We start from the raw sequence: 15,736 nt of genomic DNA, 5'->3' as shown, positions 1-15,736 counted from the left end.
CTTTTAAACTTGTATCTATTTACCCTATGGCATTGTTTATGGAAATGTCCTTGATACTGTATTGAAATGTACTTGTTACTGATTGTACTAATCTCATACTGTCTCAGTGAGAAAGGCGGACTATCAAACAAACAAACAAACAAACAAACAAACAAACAAACAAACAAACAAACAAACAAACAAACAAACAAACAAACAAACAAACAAACAAACAAACAAACAAACAAACAAACAAACAAACAAACAAACAAACACCTTCACTTGGGGCCCACGAAGTCAATCTTGCAGCATCTCTGTAATAATATCTTGTTTATACTACACGACCACTATTATTACATTTACATCCTACCAGCTCAGGTTCTACAGATAAAAGGATCACAGTCCTTTTATCAATGTTCTCAAAAGATTGAGGATTAGTAATCCATTGAGGACGAGAAAAGTAATATTAGTTATAGTTTTATCTAACAAACAGTTATTTATTAATTGAAGGGAACTTTGATGCAATTTTTCTGATTTTTGCTGAAGAAGCCAAAATTGGTTTATCAGATCATCTTGCTCACTCGCAGTTAAAGTACAGAAAAATGAAAACAAATTAAGCCTCAATAGGTTCTAACCTTAAATTAGTGTTTGAATCCTGGAATCTACTTGCCAAAATGGTGTCCTGGTGAGATTCAAGGTTCAGATTAGTTTGTGTTGAAAATGGTTACTAATGGAAATATAAGACTGGATTTACCTTTGATTTCTCTTCCACACTGAGTGATACCCATTCTGACCTTGGGAGCCACAAGTGGCTCTTTGATAAGCCCCCTCTAGGTCTTTGGAGCCGTGTCTCCCAATGTAGCACCCCCCGCCTTCTGTTTCAGAAAAGTAGGCAAGGCCCCCCTGCCCAGTAGGACTCATGGTTGACAGGTAGCTTCCCCTTTGAAACAACTGCCACCAGAGGAATGGGTAAGCTGGGAACCTTTCTGAAGTGCAGGACTTATGCCAGGGATGAAAGTATCATGATCCTCTTTTGGATAATGGTAATTGCTAATACGGCTATCCATGATGAGCCACAGTGAGTACCATTGGTAGAGCACATTAAGGCCATTTTCACACTGCTTACCGGCCACGGAACATCGCGCCCAGCTCCCGGAATGACAGCGTCTTCCTGGCGCAATTTCATGCGAGCACTTCTCACGCGAAATTGCGCCAGGAAGAAGCTGTCGTTCCGGGAGCTGGGCACGATGTTCCGTGGCTGGTAAGCAGTGTGAAAATGGCCTAAAGAATGTTCAAAAGTAGTACTAATGGTTCCCGAGAGGCCACAAGCACATGCAGAGCCAGCCTTTCCATGAAACAAAGAGAAGAAACCAGTTTAGGTGGTGGACTAGTGTTGTTCCACTAAAGGAGAGGAGCCCCTTTCTGAAGATGCCTACAGACAGCACTGAGAATCTTGATGCTATTACTAGTGGGGGTCAGTGGCACTGTGCTCAGAGGGGGAGGTAAGGAGATTCCTCTGGTCCCTGGGGCTCATAAAAGCTGCTGCTGAACGTTTTTGCTGTCTGCTGTGCTACATTTATTTGTGTCACCCTGATTCGAGGGGTAGCAGCCCATCCCTGCTCTACCTTAACTCCTCCCCACTGCTGGGGGTTCTGCTGTGTATCCATCCCTGGCTACCATTGACAGCAGAAGTAAGGGGGGCACAGCTGTGCCAGGTGGAATGACTCAGGCCGCTCCTGACAACAGAGGTTAATGGTACCTAACAGCAAGTTAGCCTGGCAGCAAGAGCAATGCACCTGCTTTCCAAAAGGGTAAAGTTGGTTCCACCTTTTGTGTTGTATTTCATGTATAAAGTTACTGTGTGGACACTGTTGAGAAATAACGTCTTTCAATGAACTCTTCTGGGGGCGAGAGAGGGGAAGGAGGGAAGATTGAGTATGCAGTTTAATTGCTGTCACCATTTTGCAAGGGTCTGTATGAGTGAAATGGACAGATGCGGTATACAGCCCTGCCCTCAATAATGTGCCTTATTCCTGGATCCAAAAGTCCAGGTGTGTTGGCCATGGGCTCTCAGTTTCACGCCATCCTTGCCAGCCACCATCCAAGTACCATGCAGCATAAATTTCACATTCTTTTTCAAGGAAGTTCAAAGTTTGCAACTCAAGGAAGTATGCACATTAAACTTAGGATACCAATGTGCCCTGTTGACATGTCAGTTGCACAGTTTCATGGTTCTGATTATGAAAGGTGTCCTAACCCTTGAGTGGGCTTCAGATGCTTCTTGCCCTTTGTAAGGTCACCCACAGAAGCATGACGGGCTGGACTGGCAACCCAGATGAGGCTGCTTCAACCTGGCAAGGATTCCTCACCTTGCTTTCAGTGCTGCTGCAAATGCCCATTGGCAATGGAGCTTCCACATGCTGGACGTTTCTGCACACATTTCTCACCCTTTCCCCGACTTTTTCCTTCTGCATGTTGGGCTCCGCAGCGACGTCGCACTGGCTCTCGAGGGGCATTGTCATCACAGTTTAATGCAGACACGCAGCCCCCTTCCTTTGTTGTTTTCGTCATACATGTGCTACAGCTCTATAACAACTCTATTAAAAATTGAAATAGTTAAGTGGCAATAGCCTTTTATAATGCAATTATAATACAATACAATACAATACAATACAATACAATACAATACAATACAATACAATACAATACAATACAATACAATATAATATAATATAATATAAAACTATAGCAATCACTGTTTTTTTTAAAAACTTCAAAAAGCCACGTGGTGGCATGGCAGGAAGAAAAAACTGGGGAAATGGTCCTGATGTGGGTAGGACCTTTGCAGGTCAAGAAAATCCCCTTCCTTCCAGATGGTGTGCTAACATGCCTGATCTGTGTTCTTTCCAAAAAGAGTGAAACAAGTTTGGGAAAGAGCGTTCCCAAGGTTGGGGAAAGCCTAGAAACAAGATGTTCACAGCATGTCATGTGGAAACTCTCTCTCTCACACACACGCACGCATGCACGCACACGCATGCACATGGACACACACACATGCTCCAGTTTGATAGCCAAGGTGAAGAAAAGGCTTCACGTGGAAGCACCCCCCACAATTGCATAAGGGGCCAGTTGCCTAGTCATGGTCTGTTCTTTGAGCTGTCGGGATGGTGAAAATCAAGGCCACGTCATTTGCACCCTTTGTGTAGAGCGCGGCTCATCCAAACAGTACCTGTACAGTCCTGTCAATGATACAGGACTATGTGAAGGGAGGGTATGAACATACACTAGTTGTGTTTTCTGCATGAACTGAAGGACAGCTAGTTAACAGATTGGAAATTAAGAGATTTGCAATGAGGAAAGTAGCTCCGTAGGAGAAATGGACTTTTGGGGTAAGCGGTTATGCCTGCAGTCAGATTAAACACCTATGGGGACCACTCACTTCTCGCATACATTCACTGGGGACCAGTTAGCCGACTCCTTGGCTTCCAGCTCATTTCCCCAGATCTACTGGTTTCTGCAAGAGCAGAATGAAATTCATAAAGTAAAAAGTTTGAACACGGCCTCCCAAAATAGATTCATTTTAGTCCATATTCCCTGAGCTCACGCAGCAGCCGTTCCCCTCTACAAGCTCCCACCTCTCAGTGACTGCACATTCAGTGGTTGCTTGGATATTGATGTATATAAGGAGAAACTCAATGGTATAAGGAGAAACTTTGCTTGGCAGAGGAAGCAGGACCTAGGAGTTAGAACAAGGTGGGTTGGCGAGGCTGGAAATCTGGGATTTGTGTGTCATGGGTAGAAAAAGGCAGTCTGGAGCCAAGAACTCTGATCTGTTTCCAGTTTCCAGAGTCTTTAATGCACAGCATTTGGGAGGGGGCTATGGTTCTTGGGTTCTAGCACAAGATTTGAGGTTGGGGTGGAGCCATGGTCGAGCGTCTGATTTCCATGCAGAATGTGCCCGGTTCAGCCCACAGCATCTCTAGTTAAAGGCTGCCAGGGAGTAGGCGAGGTGAAAGACCTCCATCATGAGTCTCTTGAGAGCCATTCTCAGTCAGAGCAGAAAACACTGACTGCAGTAGACCAAGTCATGATTACAACCTTCTGTCTCTGTGGCTGATAAAAACTTTCTTTTGTTCACAGATTGCACCACTAACCACAGCTGGATCAGGAGGAGAATTAATCTACTATTAAGCTGCCTTACACACAAGCCCTTTTGCTCAGTACTGTGAGCGGCAGCAACCCTCCAGGGGGTTTGGGCGCAGAAAGGTCTTCCCAACACCTGTGCACCTTTACTGGGAAATGCTGGCGATCAAACCTGGGCCTCCTGTCCCCAAAGCAGGCACTCGGCCACTGAGCAGCATCTCTCCCCCTGTGGTTTGGCTTGCTATGGCTCAAGCTGGTTCTGCCACAAGCATGAGAGGAGGTAAGGGTGCACCACACTGGCTCAGGGGAAGAGGACAGAGGTAGCATTAGTGCCCAGCTTTTAAAGTTACAGCGTGAGGCTGCACAGCACAGCAGGAACAGCTGTTGCCTTCCTGATCAGGTCTGAATATATTTGTTGTCTGGTTAATGGGGGCAGCTGCTTTTACCAAGGGAGGGAGCAATTCCACAGCTTGGTTTCCGCACAAATGAGTGTGAAAAGGCCCGGGCATTTCCATTCCTCCATTCCTCATGGCAATACTCATGTGAGATGTGCACAGAGACGAGACTGGAGGTAGACTGCGGTGCACTTTTGCATGCACTCACGCTTTATCAGGTGTAGTTTTGCAATTAAGCCGGCCACAGAGCATGTGCTTTGGCAAAAAAATCACACCACTAGACTATGAGCCTAAGAGCCAGGGTTCCCTTAAAAGCGAAGGGGAACGATCTGCCTTGCAACGTACATACCCGGTTCTGAACGTCTTTCCTGGGACCAGAATCCACGTCCTCGTGAGTTTTATTCTCTCTCTCTTTCTCTAGCTATTGATCCAGCTGGACTAAGAAAAAAGCTTCTTGTGGTATGTTAACATTAATGACAGCGCTGGTTGAGTTCCAGGAAAGAATGTGAAGTTAATCAAATGCTCTCCAGGGTCCAAGGCCCCGTTTTCCTTCCACCGAACTGCTGACTGTTGCTGATGCGCAGGCTGCTTTCTCCAGAGCCACCGCAGACGACACGCCCCCCCGGCCCCCCCTGCTGCCGGCAGATGCTCGCCTTCCTCCAGGAGCCGACTCCCCGCCAGCTGGCCGCACGAGGAGGCTTCTTTCCTCCAGACCAGGACTCACCAGGGGCATCTGCAGGAGAGGGCAAGGGGGGGGCTTCTCTCCCCCAAATCTTAAATTTAAGGTGACCTGCCTCCCACTCCCCTTGATTCATTTCTGTGGACATCTCAGGGGTTGGCTGGTATCAGCTTTTTGAGATGCACTGAAGCACCTTCTTCTCAAGGCAACAAACTGATGGTTGTCGCTGGGACAGGGGAGGCACTCAGGAGTCGAGCAGAACTTACCCTTTCTCGGAAGCCTTTTGGCTTTCATGTCTGAGTGACGTGCTCTGTGCACAAACTAGACGAACCACTGGATGGCCCACCAACTCTCCAAGAGGCAGTGGTAGCCCACGCATCCTCCCACGTACCCATGAAGCTGCCTTCTACCGAGTCAGGCGATAGATTCAACTAGACCAGTACAGTCCGTTCGAGTGATCTCCAGTGTGGTGCCCATGGGCACCCACTCGCTCCATTCCCAAAGTATCTCATCTCCAAATTAAAGAGCCACTCCTGGGCTGTTTTCACATGTTGTTAATGTTGCACAACATTGTGCAACACTCATGGAATGGAGGCGACTTCATGGCGTGATTTTGGACATCATCACATCACGAAAATGGAATCATGACGTGGGGGGGGGGAAATGTCAGAAATCGCGCCATGAAGTTGCCACCGTTCCGTGAGTGCTGTGCGATGTTGTGCTACGTTAACGCCGAGTGAAAACGGCCCTGGTTTTCCTCTGCTTCATTGGAGTGGGGGGTGCTTCAGCAGGGCGTCACCTTTCTGTCTACAGGAAATGCCCATTCAGATGCCCCTTGGAACCTCCCCTGATTCCCAGCCCCCCACGGCAGCCACCGACTCTCAAAACTCCAGGAATACTTATAGGCTCAGCACAGTCGGGGACGATTGGCCAGTTCTGACTCAAGACCATTTTCCCAAGATCCATCAGCTGATGGTGCAAGAAACCAGGGCCTTCTGCCTCCAGAGCATTTCAGGCAATCTCCTACTTCCTTCTCAAATACATCAACGATGCCCTTGATTACCCCAGGCCATAGATTGGCCTTTGGAACTTGGGGTATTCTTCACAACTGCACGTTTTGGGGGGCTCGACCAGTGCAACCTATACCTAGTGTAGCGGTTAAGAGTGTGGGACTCTAATCTGCAGAACCGGGTTTGATTCCCCACTCCTCCGCATGAAGCCAGCTGGGTGACCTGGGGTCAGGCTGAATCTACACATCCCAGCACAGCGCTAAACTGTCAGAACGACAGCGTCTTCCTGGCGCGATTTCCGATGTCATCAAGCCGCATGGTGCGATGATGTCAGAAATCGCGCCAGGAAGACACTATCGTTTTGACAGTTTAGCACTATGCCAGGACGTGTGGATTCAGCCTCAGTCACAGCTTCTTGGAGCTCTCTCAGCCTCACTCACCTCACAGGGTGCTTATTGTTGTGGGGATAATAATGACATACTTTGTAAACTGCTCTGAGTGGGTATTAAGTTGTCCTGAAGGGTGGTATATAAATCAAATGTTGTTATTATTATTAGTAATAACTCCAGATGAGTAGGTGTGTTCATCTGTAGAAGCAAAATAAAACAAGGGTTATGACGAGATCATACTGGAATAAATGGTGTTAGTTATGAACATTTATATTAGAACTAATTGTGTTAGTCTTTAAAGTGCCACTGGGCTGTATTTTTCTGTTTTGCACTAAGTTTAGGGCCTCATTTCTGGATTTTGTACCAGGAAAATCTAGATGACATTGAGAGATACTAATGACACAAGAGCAAAATCTGAGGCCAATAACACCTTAAAGACGGACAAGATTTTCAGGGTATAAACTTTCAAGAGAGCATGAGGGGTGGGGGCAGGGTGTCTCAGGATTTGAATCTTGTTCTTCTACTGCAGACCAACAGGGCAACCCACCTGAAACTAACACCACACAAGGAGACCTCTTCTGTAGCATAGTGGTTAATTGGTGGGGCGGCAACTCAGCACTCCGCAGGTTCAGCTCTGGCTAGTGCAGGACCTCAGCAGGCGCCCTTGGTTCAGCCCCTGCTCCCCAGCTGTATTATGGGGATAAGAGTAACGCTGACTTTGTTCCCCAGTCTGGGCGGGCATGACTCTGTTGTTGTTAGTATTATTTCTTTTATTCTTTCCAGGATAGACAGCTGACAGGTATAGGCTATAGAAGCCCAATGGCCTCATGACCCGTTATCGTTTTCGCTGTCCACATGCCAAGTTTTGTATAAATGCCTAAGAATGTAAAGCGTGATTGAGACAAGCCGGCCTTTCTCCACAAGCCGGGCCTGCCGCCCCACTCCTCCGGGAACCAGAACGGGCTGCAGCATCCCGTTTGCCCAACCGAACGTGCGACGCGGGCCAAATCCGGCAGGCTGCCGCGGCCCGCTATCCGGCCGCGCGTCCCGGAGCTCGCAGGAGCGCTTGACCGCCAAGCCCCCGAGATCTGCTGACAGCAGCAACTCCTGCGCCGCGCTCTCCGTCCCGCAAGAAGCCGCGGCGCAGCCGGCGAGTCCGTCCCTGCCAGTTGTGCGCGGGGGGGAGGCGGTTTGGAGGCGCGCCGGCGGGGCCCGAAGGCATCTGCCGGGCGGGAGGGCGGGAGCAGCGCCTCCGCCCCGCAGCCCCGCGCGCGCGCGCGCGCACACACACACTCACTCGCACATGTTCGTGGCATCGGCAGCAGCAGCAGCAGCGCCTGCCGCCGGCGCGCACCCTGCCGCCCCGCGCGCCCAGCTGGGGTCCCCTCGCGGCTCGCCTCCTGCTCGCGCGCACACGCGCGCACGCCCCCCGCCGCCGCCGCGCGGAGCCCGGGCTAGCCCCGCCGGGCCTGACGCCGTTGGGCAGCCGATGCGTTCCTGCGGAGCCTCCTCCCGCCGCTGAGCCGCCCGCCCGCCCGGCCTCGCTCGCCACCAGGGGAGGACGCATGTGCTGGGCGAGGAGGCAGGCGCCGCCGCCGCCGCTCGCTCGCTCCGTCGTCCCGCTGCCTGCGCCGCGGCCACGGTCGCCCTGCTGTGATTCCTGCCGGCGGCGGCGGAGGCGGCACGAGCCCCGCGCCCCCCGCGCCAGGTGCCGCCTCGCCTCGCCTCGCCTGGGCTGGGCTGGGGCGCCTGCCTCCCGCTCGCCTCTCTGCCGGCGTCTTGGCGCAGCCGGCCGGCCAGCTCCTCCCGCCCGGCTGCTGGGGCTGGCCCTGCTCGCAGGTTTGGCTCCTGGGCGGAACGCGGGGCGGCGCGGGGGGGGGGGGGCGGACGGCCGGGCCGGGCCGGGAGCAAAGAGCCGCGGCCGCGGCGACGGGCGCCCGGGAGAGGCCGGCCTGGGGCCAGACGGCGGCCCGGGGGTGGGAGGGAGCGGGAGCGGGAGCGGGAGCGGGCGGGGCGGTTCGCTCGGGGCGCCCGGCCGGAGTAACGGGGCTGCCCCGGACTCTCTCCGCAGAGCAGCGCCTCCTTCCCTGCCCCAGCGCTGCCCGCGATGGACCTCAAGGTGGACGACGAGGAGGTGGAGAACGGGCGGCCGGTCAGCCTGGAGGCGTTCGCCAGCAGCTCCACGCTGCACGGCCTGTCGCACATCTTCTCCTACGAGCGCCTGTCGGTCAAGCGCATCTTCTGGACCCTCTGCTTCCTGGGCTCCTTCGCCTTCCTGGTCTTCGTGTGCAACGAGAGGATCCAGTACTACTTCCGCTACCCCCACGTCACCAAGCTGGACGAGGTGGCCACCAGCCACATGACCTTCCCCGCCGTCACCTTCTGCAACCTCAACGAGTTCCGCTTCAGCCGGGTGACCAAGAATGACCTGTACCATGCCGGGGAGCTGCTGGCCCTGCTCAATAACAGGTGGGTCAGGAGAGGGGGAGGGGGAAGCAAAGTGCCTCTCTCCACTTTGGCAGGCACTTCAAAACATAACAGCGGGTGGGCATGCAACAGTTGGCGCACTCAGTGTGCGCATGCATCCCACCTGTGACATGCCTGACCTGATGTTATGCTGAGTGAGAGGTTATATTCACTGTGCACTAAAACATGGTATGGTTTCCAGAGTTCTTCCAGGGCACATTGCCGCACACTGTGCTAATGCATGCAGAAATACCGGGACGCATGTAAGGCATTGCAGGCCATGCATGCACATATCATGCAGACATACCTGTGTGTCGCACTGAAGATACTGAAGAAAACCATACACATGTTTCCTTGCAAATGCAGGACACGTGGAAACAGCAACCATGTGCTCCCCTGCTACTGTCAATGCGTCGTATGTGGCACCATCCACCCCTTTTCTGATCACGTGTCCTGTGTTACTTTCTACCTGCTTTAAGACTTGATTTTCTCCACAGTAGCTCTATATCCCTTCTTGCTCTCTGGGCTGTTTTCTTTGTATCATGTAGCAACCTCTTCTTCATTGTCTATTACAGCCTCATCTCACCCACTTCACTGGTACTTAACTGAGCCAATCCCTATGGGAATAGGATTGTATCTGCAACTGATCAGACCGGGAGCAAGGCATGCTCCTGCTCTGGCAGGTTTTCCACACACTTCTGTGCAGATGTTAAGCGAGATGGTGCAGAGCCAGAGGTGATGAAGCCCAGGACCTTGGGCAGTAAGGTGTAGGACTCTTGAGAAGAGGGCAAGACAGGAGTCGGGCTTTCTGTAACCTTAGCTGTACAGCAGAGTGCCATGTGAGTTCTTCTCCTTTCTCGTAACAAGGCTATTGGCAGCCAGGGCTGCTCTTTGCTTGCTTTAGTGACTGCTGTTAAGTGCTCAGGTGCGTGAACCCTAAGAACCCCCATGGGCATTTCACTGCTTCTCAGTTAGGCACTTCAGTGCCCTCTGCTGGAGAGAAATGCAACTCCTCGGCAGCTCACCAGTGTTCTATCGTATTCCTGAAAGGGGAGGTGGAAGGGTGGAGGCAGCCTTTCTGGGGAAGCCCGCAAGCCAGGCTGCTTGTTTGGCTCCTGCTGTGCCCTTCTGATGCAGCTGGAAAGCGGAAGGCTTCTGCTGCAGGGTATAAGCAAAACCTGTTATTGTAATTTGCTACCCCCACATTCCACAAATGAAAATAATGATGATGATAACATTCGATTTATATACCACCCTTCAGGACAACTTAATGCCCAGTCAGAGCGGTTTACAAAGTATGTTATTATCCCCACAACAACAAACACCCTGCGAGGTAGGTGGGGCTGAGAGAGCTCCAGAGAGCCGTGACTCGCCCAAGGTCACCCAGCTGGCTTCAAGCGGAGGAGTGAGGAATCAAACCCGGCTCTCCAGATCAGAGTCCTGCGCTCTTAACCACTACACCAAACTGGCTTTACACCAAACCACTACAACAACTTAGGCCATTAAAGGGTAAAGTTACGAGATGACTCTTTTAAAACGGGGGTTTCTTCCCTTTCGAGGGCTGCTCCAAAGTGCCTCAGCTCCCTACCGTGGGGTCCGTGTTTCAGAACAGAAGATGAGTTCTGCTGGGGTGGACAAAAGAGCCCTTCTAGCACTGCTTTCCGTTACCCACAGTTTTAGGGGAAAAAGAACTTAATGGGAGGGGAATATGATAGAGGGTTATAGAGGATTTCTTCCTCCTTTTCCCATAAGACTAGAACTCCGGATTGCCTACTGACATTGATTGGCAGTAGAATCACAACAGGCAAAGGGAAGTATGTCTTCACACAATACATAAGTAATTGGTGGAATCTGCTGCTAGAAGGTGGAGGGGTTCTGACCAAAGGCTGAGATCACTTTAGAAAGGGACAGGACAAACACGGCTGTCAACAGTCATTAGCCACAATTGCTCAGTGCAGTCTCCAGATGCAGTGGCAGTATATCCTTGGCTACTAGATGTTGGGTGGCATGAGAGGAGGCCCCTTTTTTGTCCCCTGTGCCCTGCTTCTGGGCTTCCCAAGAGCATCTCTTTGATTCAGCCACAGGGGGAAACAGGATAGTGGACTAAATGGACGCTTGGTCTGATGGAACAGGGCTTGTCTTAGGGTCTGGTGCACATTCCTGTTTGTCTGCTCTGGCTGTTTGAGGTATAGGCTCAGAGATGCTCCATTTTGGCCTTTAGGGTTTGGTAGCCAATCCTGGTCACTAGTAGCCAGCAAAGTTCACCTTTCTTGCATCTTGCTCCACAGAGGCCAAACCAAAGCTGTTATTCTTGTAATTTATTATTTACATAGTGCCCCATTGATGTACATGGCACTGTACAAAGCAAGGGAAGACTGGTCTCTGCCCCAAGGATCTTACAGTTTAAGCTTAATGACAGAGGTAAACAATAAAAGAAAGAGGGAAATGAAAGTGGACATAAACGGTGGAAGTACAACTATGCCTTATTCGTAGGTTTCGCTTTTGTAGGATATAGGGGCTAACTGGTTGTTCTGGCCAAAGCTTCATAGGTGAGGACTGAGGAGGGGCTTGAAAGAAATGAGAGAGGGGCATCAGCACACACCCCTTTCGTAAACACTGTCTGAAAGGAGGGAAATGCCTAGGAGGAGTTAGAGGAGTAACAGCCTCTCTTCACCGGCTCCTGATACTGATCTCGTATCATTCTCCATCTGTAAAAAGTGCTGTCTGGTGATGCGTCTGGGTTTCTGAGAATCATTGGTAACATCGTGACAATGTCACGCTTTTGGCTTTCAGGATTCTGAAGATCTTGTATAAAGCCCAGAATGAGGGACTTCCCAGTTTCCTTATAATTGCTAGTACTGCTCCCCCACTTCCAGGGGAAATATTTCCCTGTCCACACAATCTTACTGCTATACTTTACTGCACAGATTCATGCAAAAAAAATTATGATTAAATAACATTCATTAAATTAATGTTAAATTAAAAACATTACATGCAATTAATCACGTATGCAAAATAAGTGAGTGTGTGCAAGTCTTGCCAAAATGCTTAATTTATTCTGAGAACAGAATTTGAAATTTCTTGATGGAGAATGTGATATATATTTATTTCTGACCACCAATGAACAGCCCTAAGCTTCTCTGAAAGAAGTATTAATTTATTTATGTTGGCTGCTCCAGTTAAGTACCAATTTCCCTGCGCCACCAGGGTCACTGGTTGGAGGAACTAACTGCAGGCAATTTGCGTTGGGATAGTAGCACCGTACGTGGGAATCCTCCTGGTTCTGGGAATCAGGTGATCCCAAATATGCCAATCCAGCACTATTGCCTGACATAAAGCTCCCTTATCTGTTGTCCTCCCTTAGTCTGGGCAAATGTTGCCGAGGGAGGCCTCTAGGCTACGCTTGTTCAAAGTACTTGTCGGCTGTTGCATTTGAGCACTTGACAACTTATTTATAACATTTATTGACTGCTTTTCTTTTAAAAAAGCCCAGAGCAATTTAAGACACTCACTATAGCCATCTTTCAGTGAGAGAAATGCCAGAATGCTTGACTTCTCCATGCCAGAAGGTACAGTACTGAATCTGACGCTCTGAAGGTTTCCAAGAATCGTGCTATAACAACAAAGAAAGTGCAGTTGTGTGTCATTGTTACCAGTACAGAAGCTCTAGCGGCTGATTCAGATGTTCCCTTTGCAAATGACACTGGGTTGCTGGCAAGAGAAGAAACAGTATCACCTCAACCATCTGCATATTCCTAATTTACACATGTTATGGAGCTGATGTGGTCCCTGTCCACAGGGTGGGACCATGGCTCAGTGGTAGAGAATCTGCTTAGCATGCCAACCTTCTCAGGTTCGATCCCCAGCTTCTCCAGTTAGAAAGGTCAGGTAGTAAATGATGTGGAACAGTCTCTAGCAGAGACCCTGGGGAGCAGCTGCCAGTTGGAGCAGACAGCGCTGAGCTTGATGAACCAAGGCTGTGGGCTCCCTATAAGGCAGTTTCACGAGGCTCTTACACTGCAAAGGTAACCTTTGAATTACTCCAGAGATTGAGTTCATCAGGTAATATCCATGCCAGAATACCTCTAATAATAAATGAATACATTTTTCAAGATGAATTCTGCAATGTATATAAATTAAGGAAATGTGCGTATATTTGTTTTGTATGGCAACATGGTATAGTGTTAAAGTGTCAGACTAGGATCTGGAAGATACAGGTTTAAATCCCCACTCTGCCATAGAAGTTCACTGGGTGAAATGGTCACTCTTTCTCAGCCTAACCTACCTCACAAGGTTGTTGTTGTGAGGGTAAAATGCAGGAGGGCCACAAATGCAAGCCACTTAGGGTCCCATTGAATTGAGTATAAATCTTAATAAATAATTTGAATAAGAAATATCATTTTTGCTGGCCACACAAAGTAGCAAAAATTATGTACGGTCCTGAAACCCTCTTGAAATCCTGCTTGGTTCCCTCTCTTGGTTTCCTGGTATTTCATCAAGCACTACCATGCACTTTCGGGGCTTATCTTTGCACCTTAAGGCCTAGAAACTTTGTCTTATGACAAAGATAAAATTCTCAGGAGGCTGTAGTGTATCAAAAAGCATATCAGTTCCACGGTTTCTCTTGTTTCCAGTGCAGTACACCAAAATAAAGGAGAACAAAAAGTATACGTATACAGTATCAGTACTTTTGACCTTCTGCTAGCCCGGCATCCACATTCTCTGTCCGGTCTGCTGCTGTAATGAGGCCTCTGCACCGTGTGAGCCCACAGAGGATCAGTGTGGGCCGAACCATCTGAGCCAGCACTAAAACAATCCGTTTTGTCCCCCCTCCATTAACATACACAATTAACAACCATGTAGAGCCTCTACAGAAACAGTGTCGTCGTGCTGTGTTGTGGTTACAGGGTCAGACTAGGGTTGGGCCAGCCTGAATTCCCAAGGCTGCTGTTAAAGAAGCAGGCACAGTTGTGTGTTGTAGCAGAGAGTGTTGAAGGGAGTGTGTGTGTGTTTGGTTTGCTTAAACATTTCAATATGTGTCTGTGAGGCCACTGCATGCATATTCTCACTCTGAGCATGCACAAAGGGCCGAATAATATATAATGGGAGTGGGGAGAGACCCATAGATGCTTATTCTGCCCTGCACATGGGAGTGAGAGGAGCTTTGCCCCTTCCCCTCCCTGTGGCAGATTCTTGCACCAAATGAGCTGTAGCTGAGGTCATATTGGTCACTGGATGCTCCAGAAACCCACCAGGCCATGCCGTGGTGATTCAGTATTGCTCTTCATAAAGCCCCCCCTTAAAGCACGTCACTTAGCTGGACCACAGGGACAGTGGAGACTGTGGTGCCATTTCTGAGGGCCGAGGCCCCCTAGCCAGAGGAGATGAGGAGCCAGAATCTTTCCCTAAGAGTCTACGCCATGTGTTTTCCTCAGGTATGAGATCCCAGACACCCAGATGGCCGATGAGAAGCAGGTGGAGATCTTGCAAGAGAAGGCAAATTTCCGCAACTTCAAGCCGAAGCCCTTCAGTATGCTGGAGTTCTCCGACCGAGCTGGGCATGACATCCGGGACATGCTGCTTTCCTGCCTGTTCCGTGGGGAGCCATGCGCCCCGGAAGACTTCAAAGTGGTGAGTGGCTATTTCTTGTCTTTGCCCCCTTGAGCAGGAGGCTGTGGTATGTGATTGGCTGGTGTGGTATTGGCTCAGATCCTGTTGGGTGTCCAGGGAGAGGAGAATCTATGTTATGCTCAGAGATTATGGCTGGCTTTCTTGAGGAGAAATGTAGCGGCTGACACATTGCTGTGCTGACTGTTTTGCATGTGCTCTGTAATGAACTATAATGAGTAGAGGTGGGCACAGACTGGGAAAACCCCATGGACCACTGGACCGTGGTCTGTCGATTTTCACTTACCATGGACCATGAACTTTTCATGGACCAGCCCAGTTCGCAGACCAGTTCTTCCATCCATGGTCCGTCACTTCCAGCAGCTCTGGCTCTGCCAGAAGCCCCTGCACACCCAGAGAGCTCAAACTCACAGAGAATTTTCAGCAGACTCTCCTTCAGCCACCCTCCAAGTTTGGCCAAGATTTCATTTCGGACGTCCGAGTTACAGACCCCCAAAGCGGCTGCCCCGGGAAACTTCCAGTAGATACTAGGAGTTGCAAACACCAATTGACTTGCATTGGCTTGCAGCACCAAAAAGTTGCAATGAGGCAAAATCAAACAGAAAAGGGTGGAGGAAGAGCCTCCTCACTCACCACACAGACACCTTCCCAGCCATTGCCTAGGGAATTAATTCTTGCTCCTTGCTCGCATAGAGAAGAATGGGAACTCTCTGCTTGGCAGGCAGAGCTGCCTATCAAGGTTTGAGGGCTAAGATTGGCTGCAGAACATACACCCCTCCGTTGTAGAATGGGAGCTCTCTGCTTGGCAGGCAGAGCTGCCTATCAAGGTTTTGAGGTCTAATATTGGCTGCAGAATGTCCACCCCTCTGTTGTAGAATGGGAGCTCTCTGCTTGGCAGGTAGAGCTGCCTATCAAGGTTTTGAGGGCTAATATTGGCTGCAGAACGTACACCCCTCCCTTGTAGAATGGGAGCTCTTTGCTTGGCAGGCAGAGCTGCCTATCAAGGTTTTGAGGTCTAATATTGGCTGCAGAACGTCCACCCCTCCA

At 50.0% G+C, this 15,736-nt stretch overlaps 1 protein-coding gene across 1 annotated transcript in view; it reads left to right on the top strand.

Annotated features, from left to right (window-relative positions):
- Positions 1-8,371: 8,371 nt before the first annotated feature.
- The window catches only part of ASIC1 (acid sensing ion channel subunit 1), a 222,033-nt gene continuing 214,668 nt past the window's right edge, over positions 8,372-15,736 (top strand). The window contains exons 1-3 of the mRNA XM_054979006.1: positions 8,372-8,434; positions 8,667-9,064; positions 14,497-14,692. Coding sequence (XP_054834981.1) covers positions 8,703-9,064; positions 14,497-14,692 — 558 coding nt within the window. The 5' untranslated portion in view covers positions 8,372-8,434; positions 8,667-8,702. The remainder of the gene's footprint in view (positions 8,435-8,666; positions 9,065-14,496; positions 14,693-15,736) is intronic.

This window comes from Eublepharis macularius, chromosome 4 (assembly GCF_028583425.1).
Source record: "Eublepharis macularius isolate TG4126 chromosome 4, MPM_Emac_v1.0, whole genome shotgun sequence".
NCBI lineage: Eukaryota > Metazoa > Chordata > Lepidosauria > Squamata > Eublepharidae > Eublepharis > Eublepharis macularius.
Note: the sequence above shows the minus strand (reverse complement) of the source record. Positions and strands in the feature narration are given on the sequence as shown.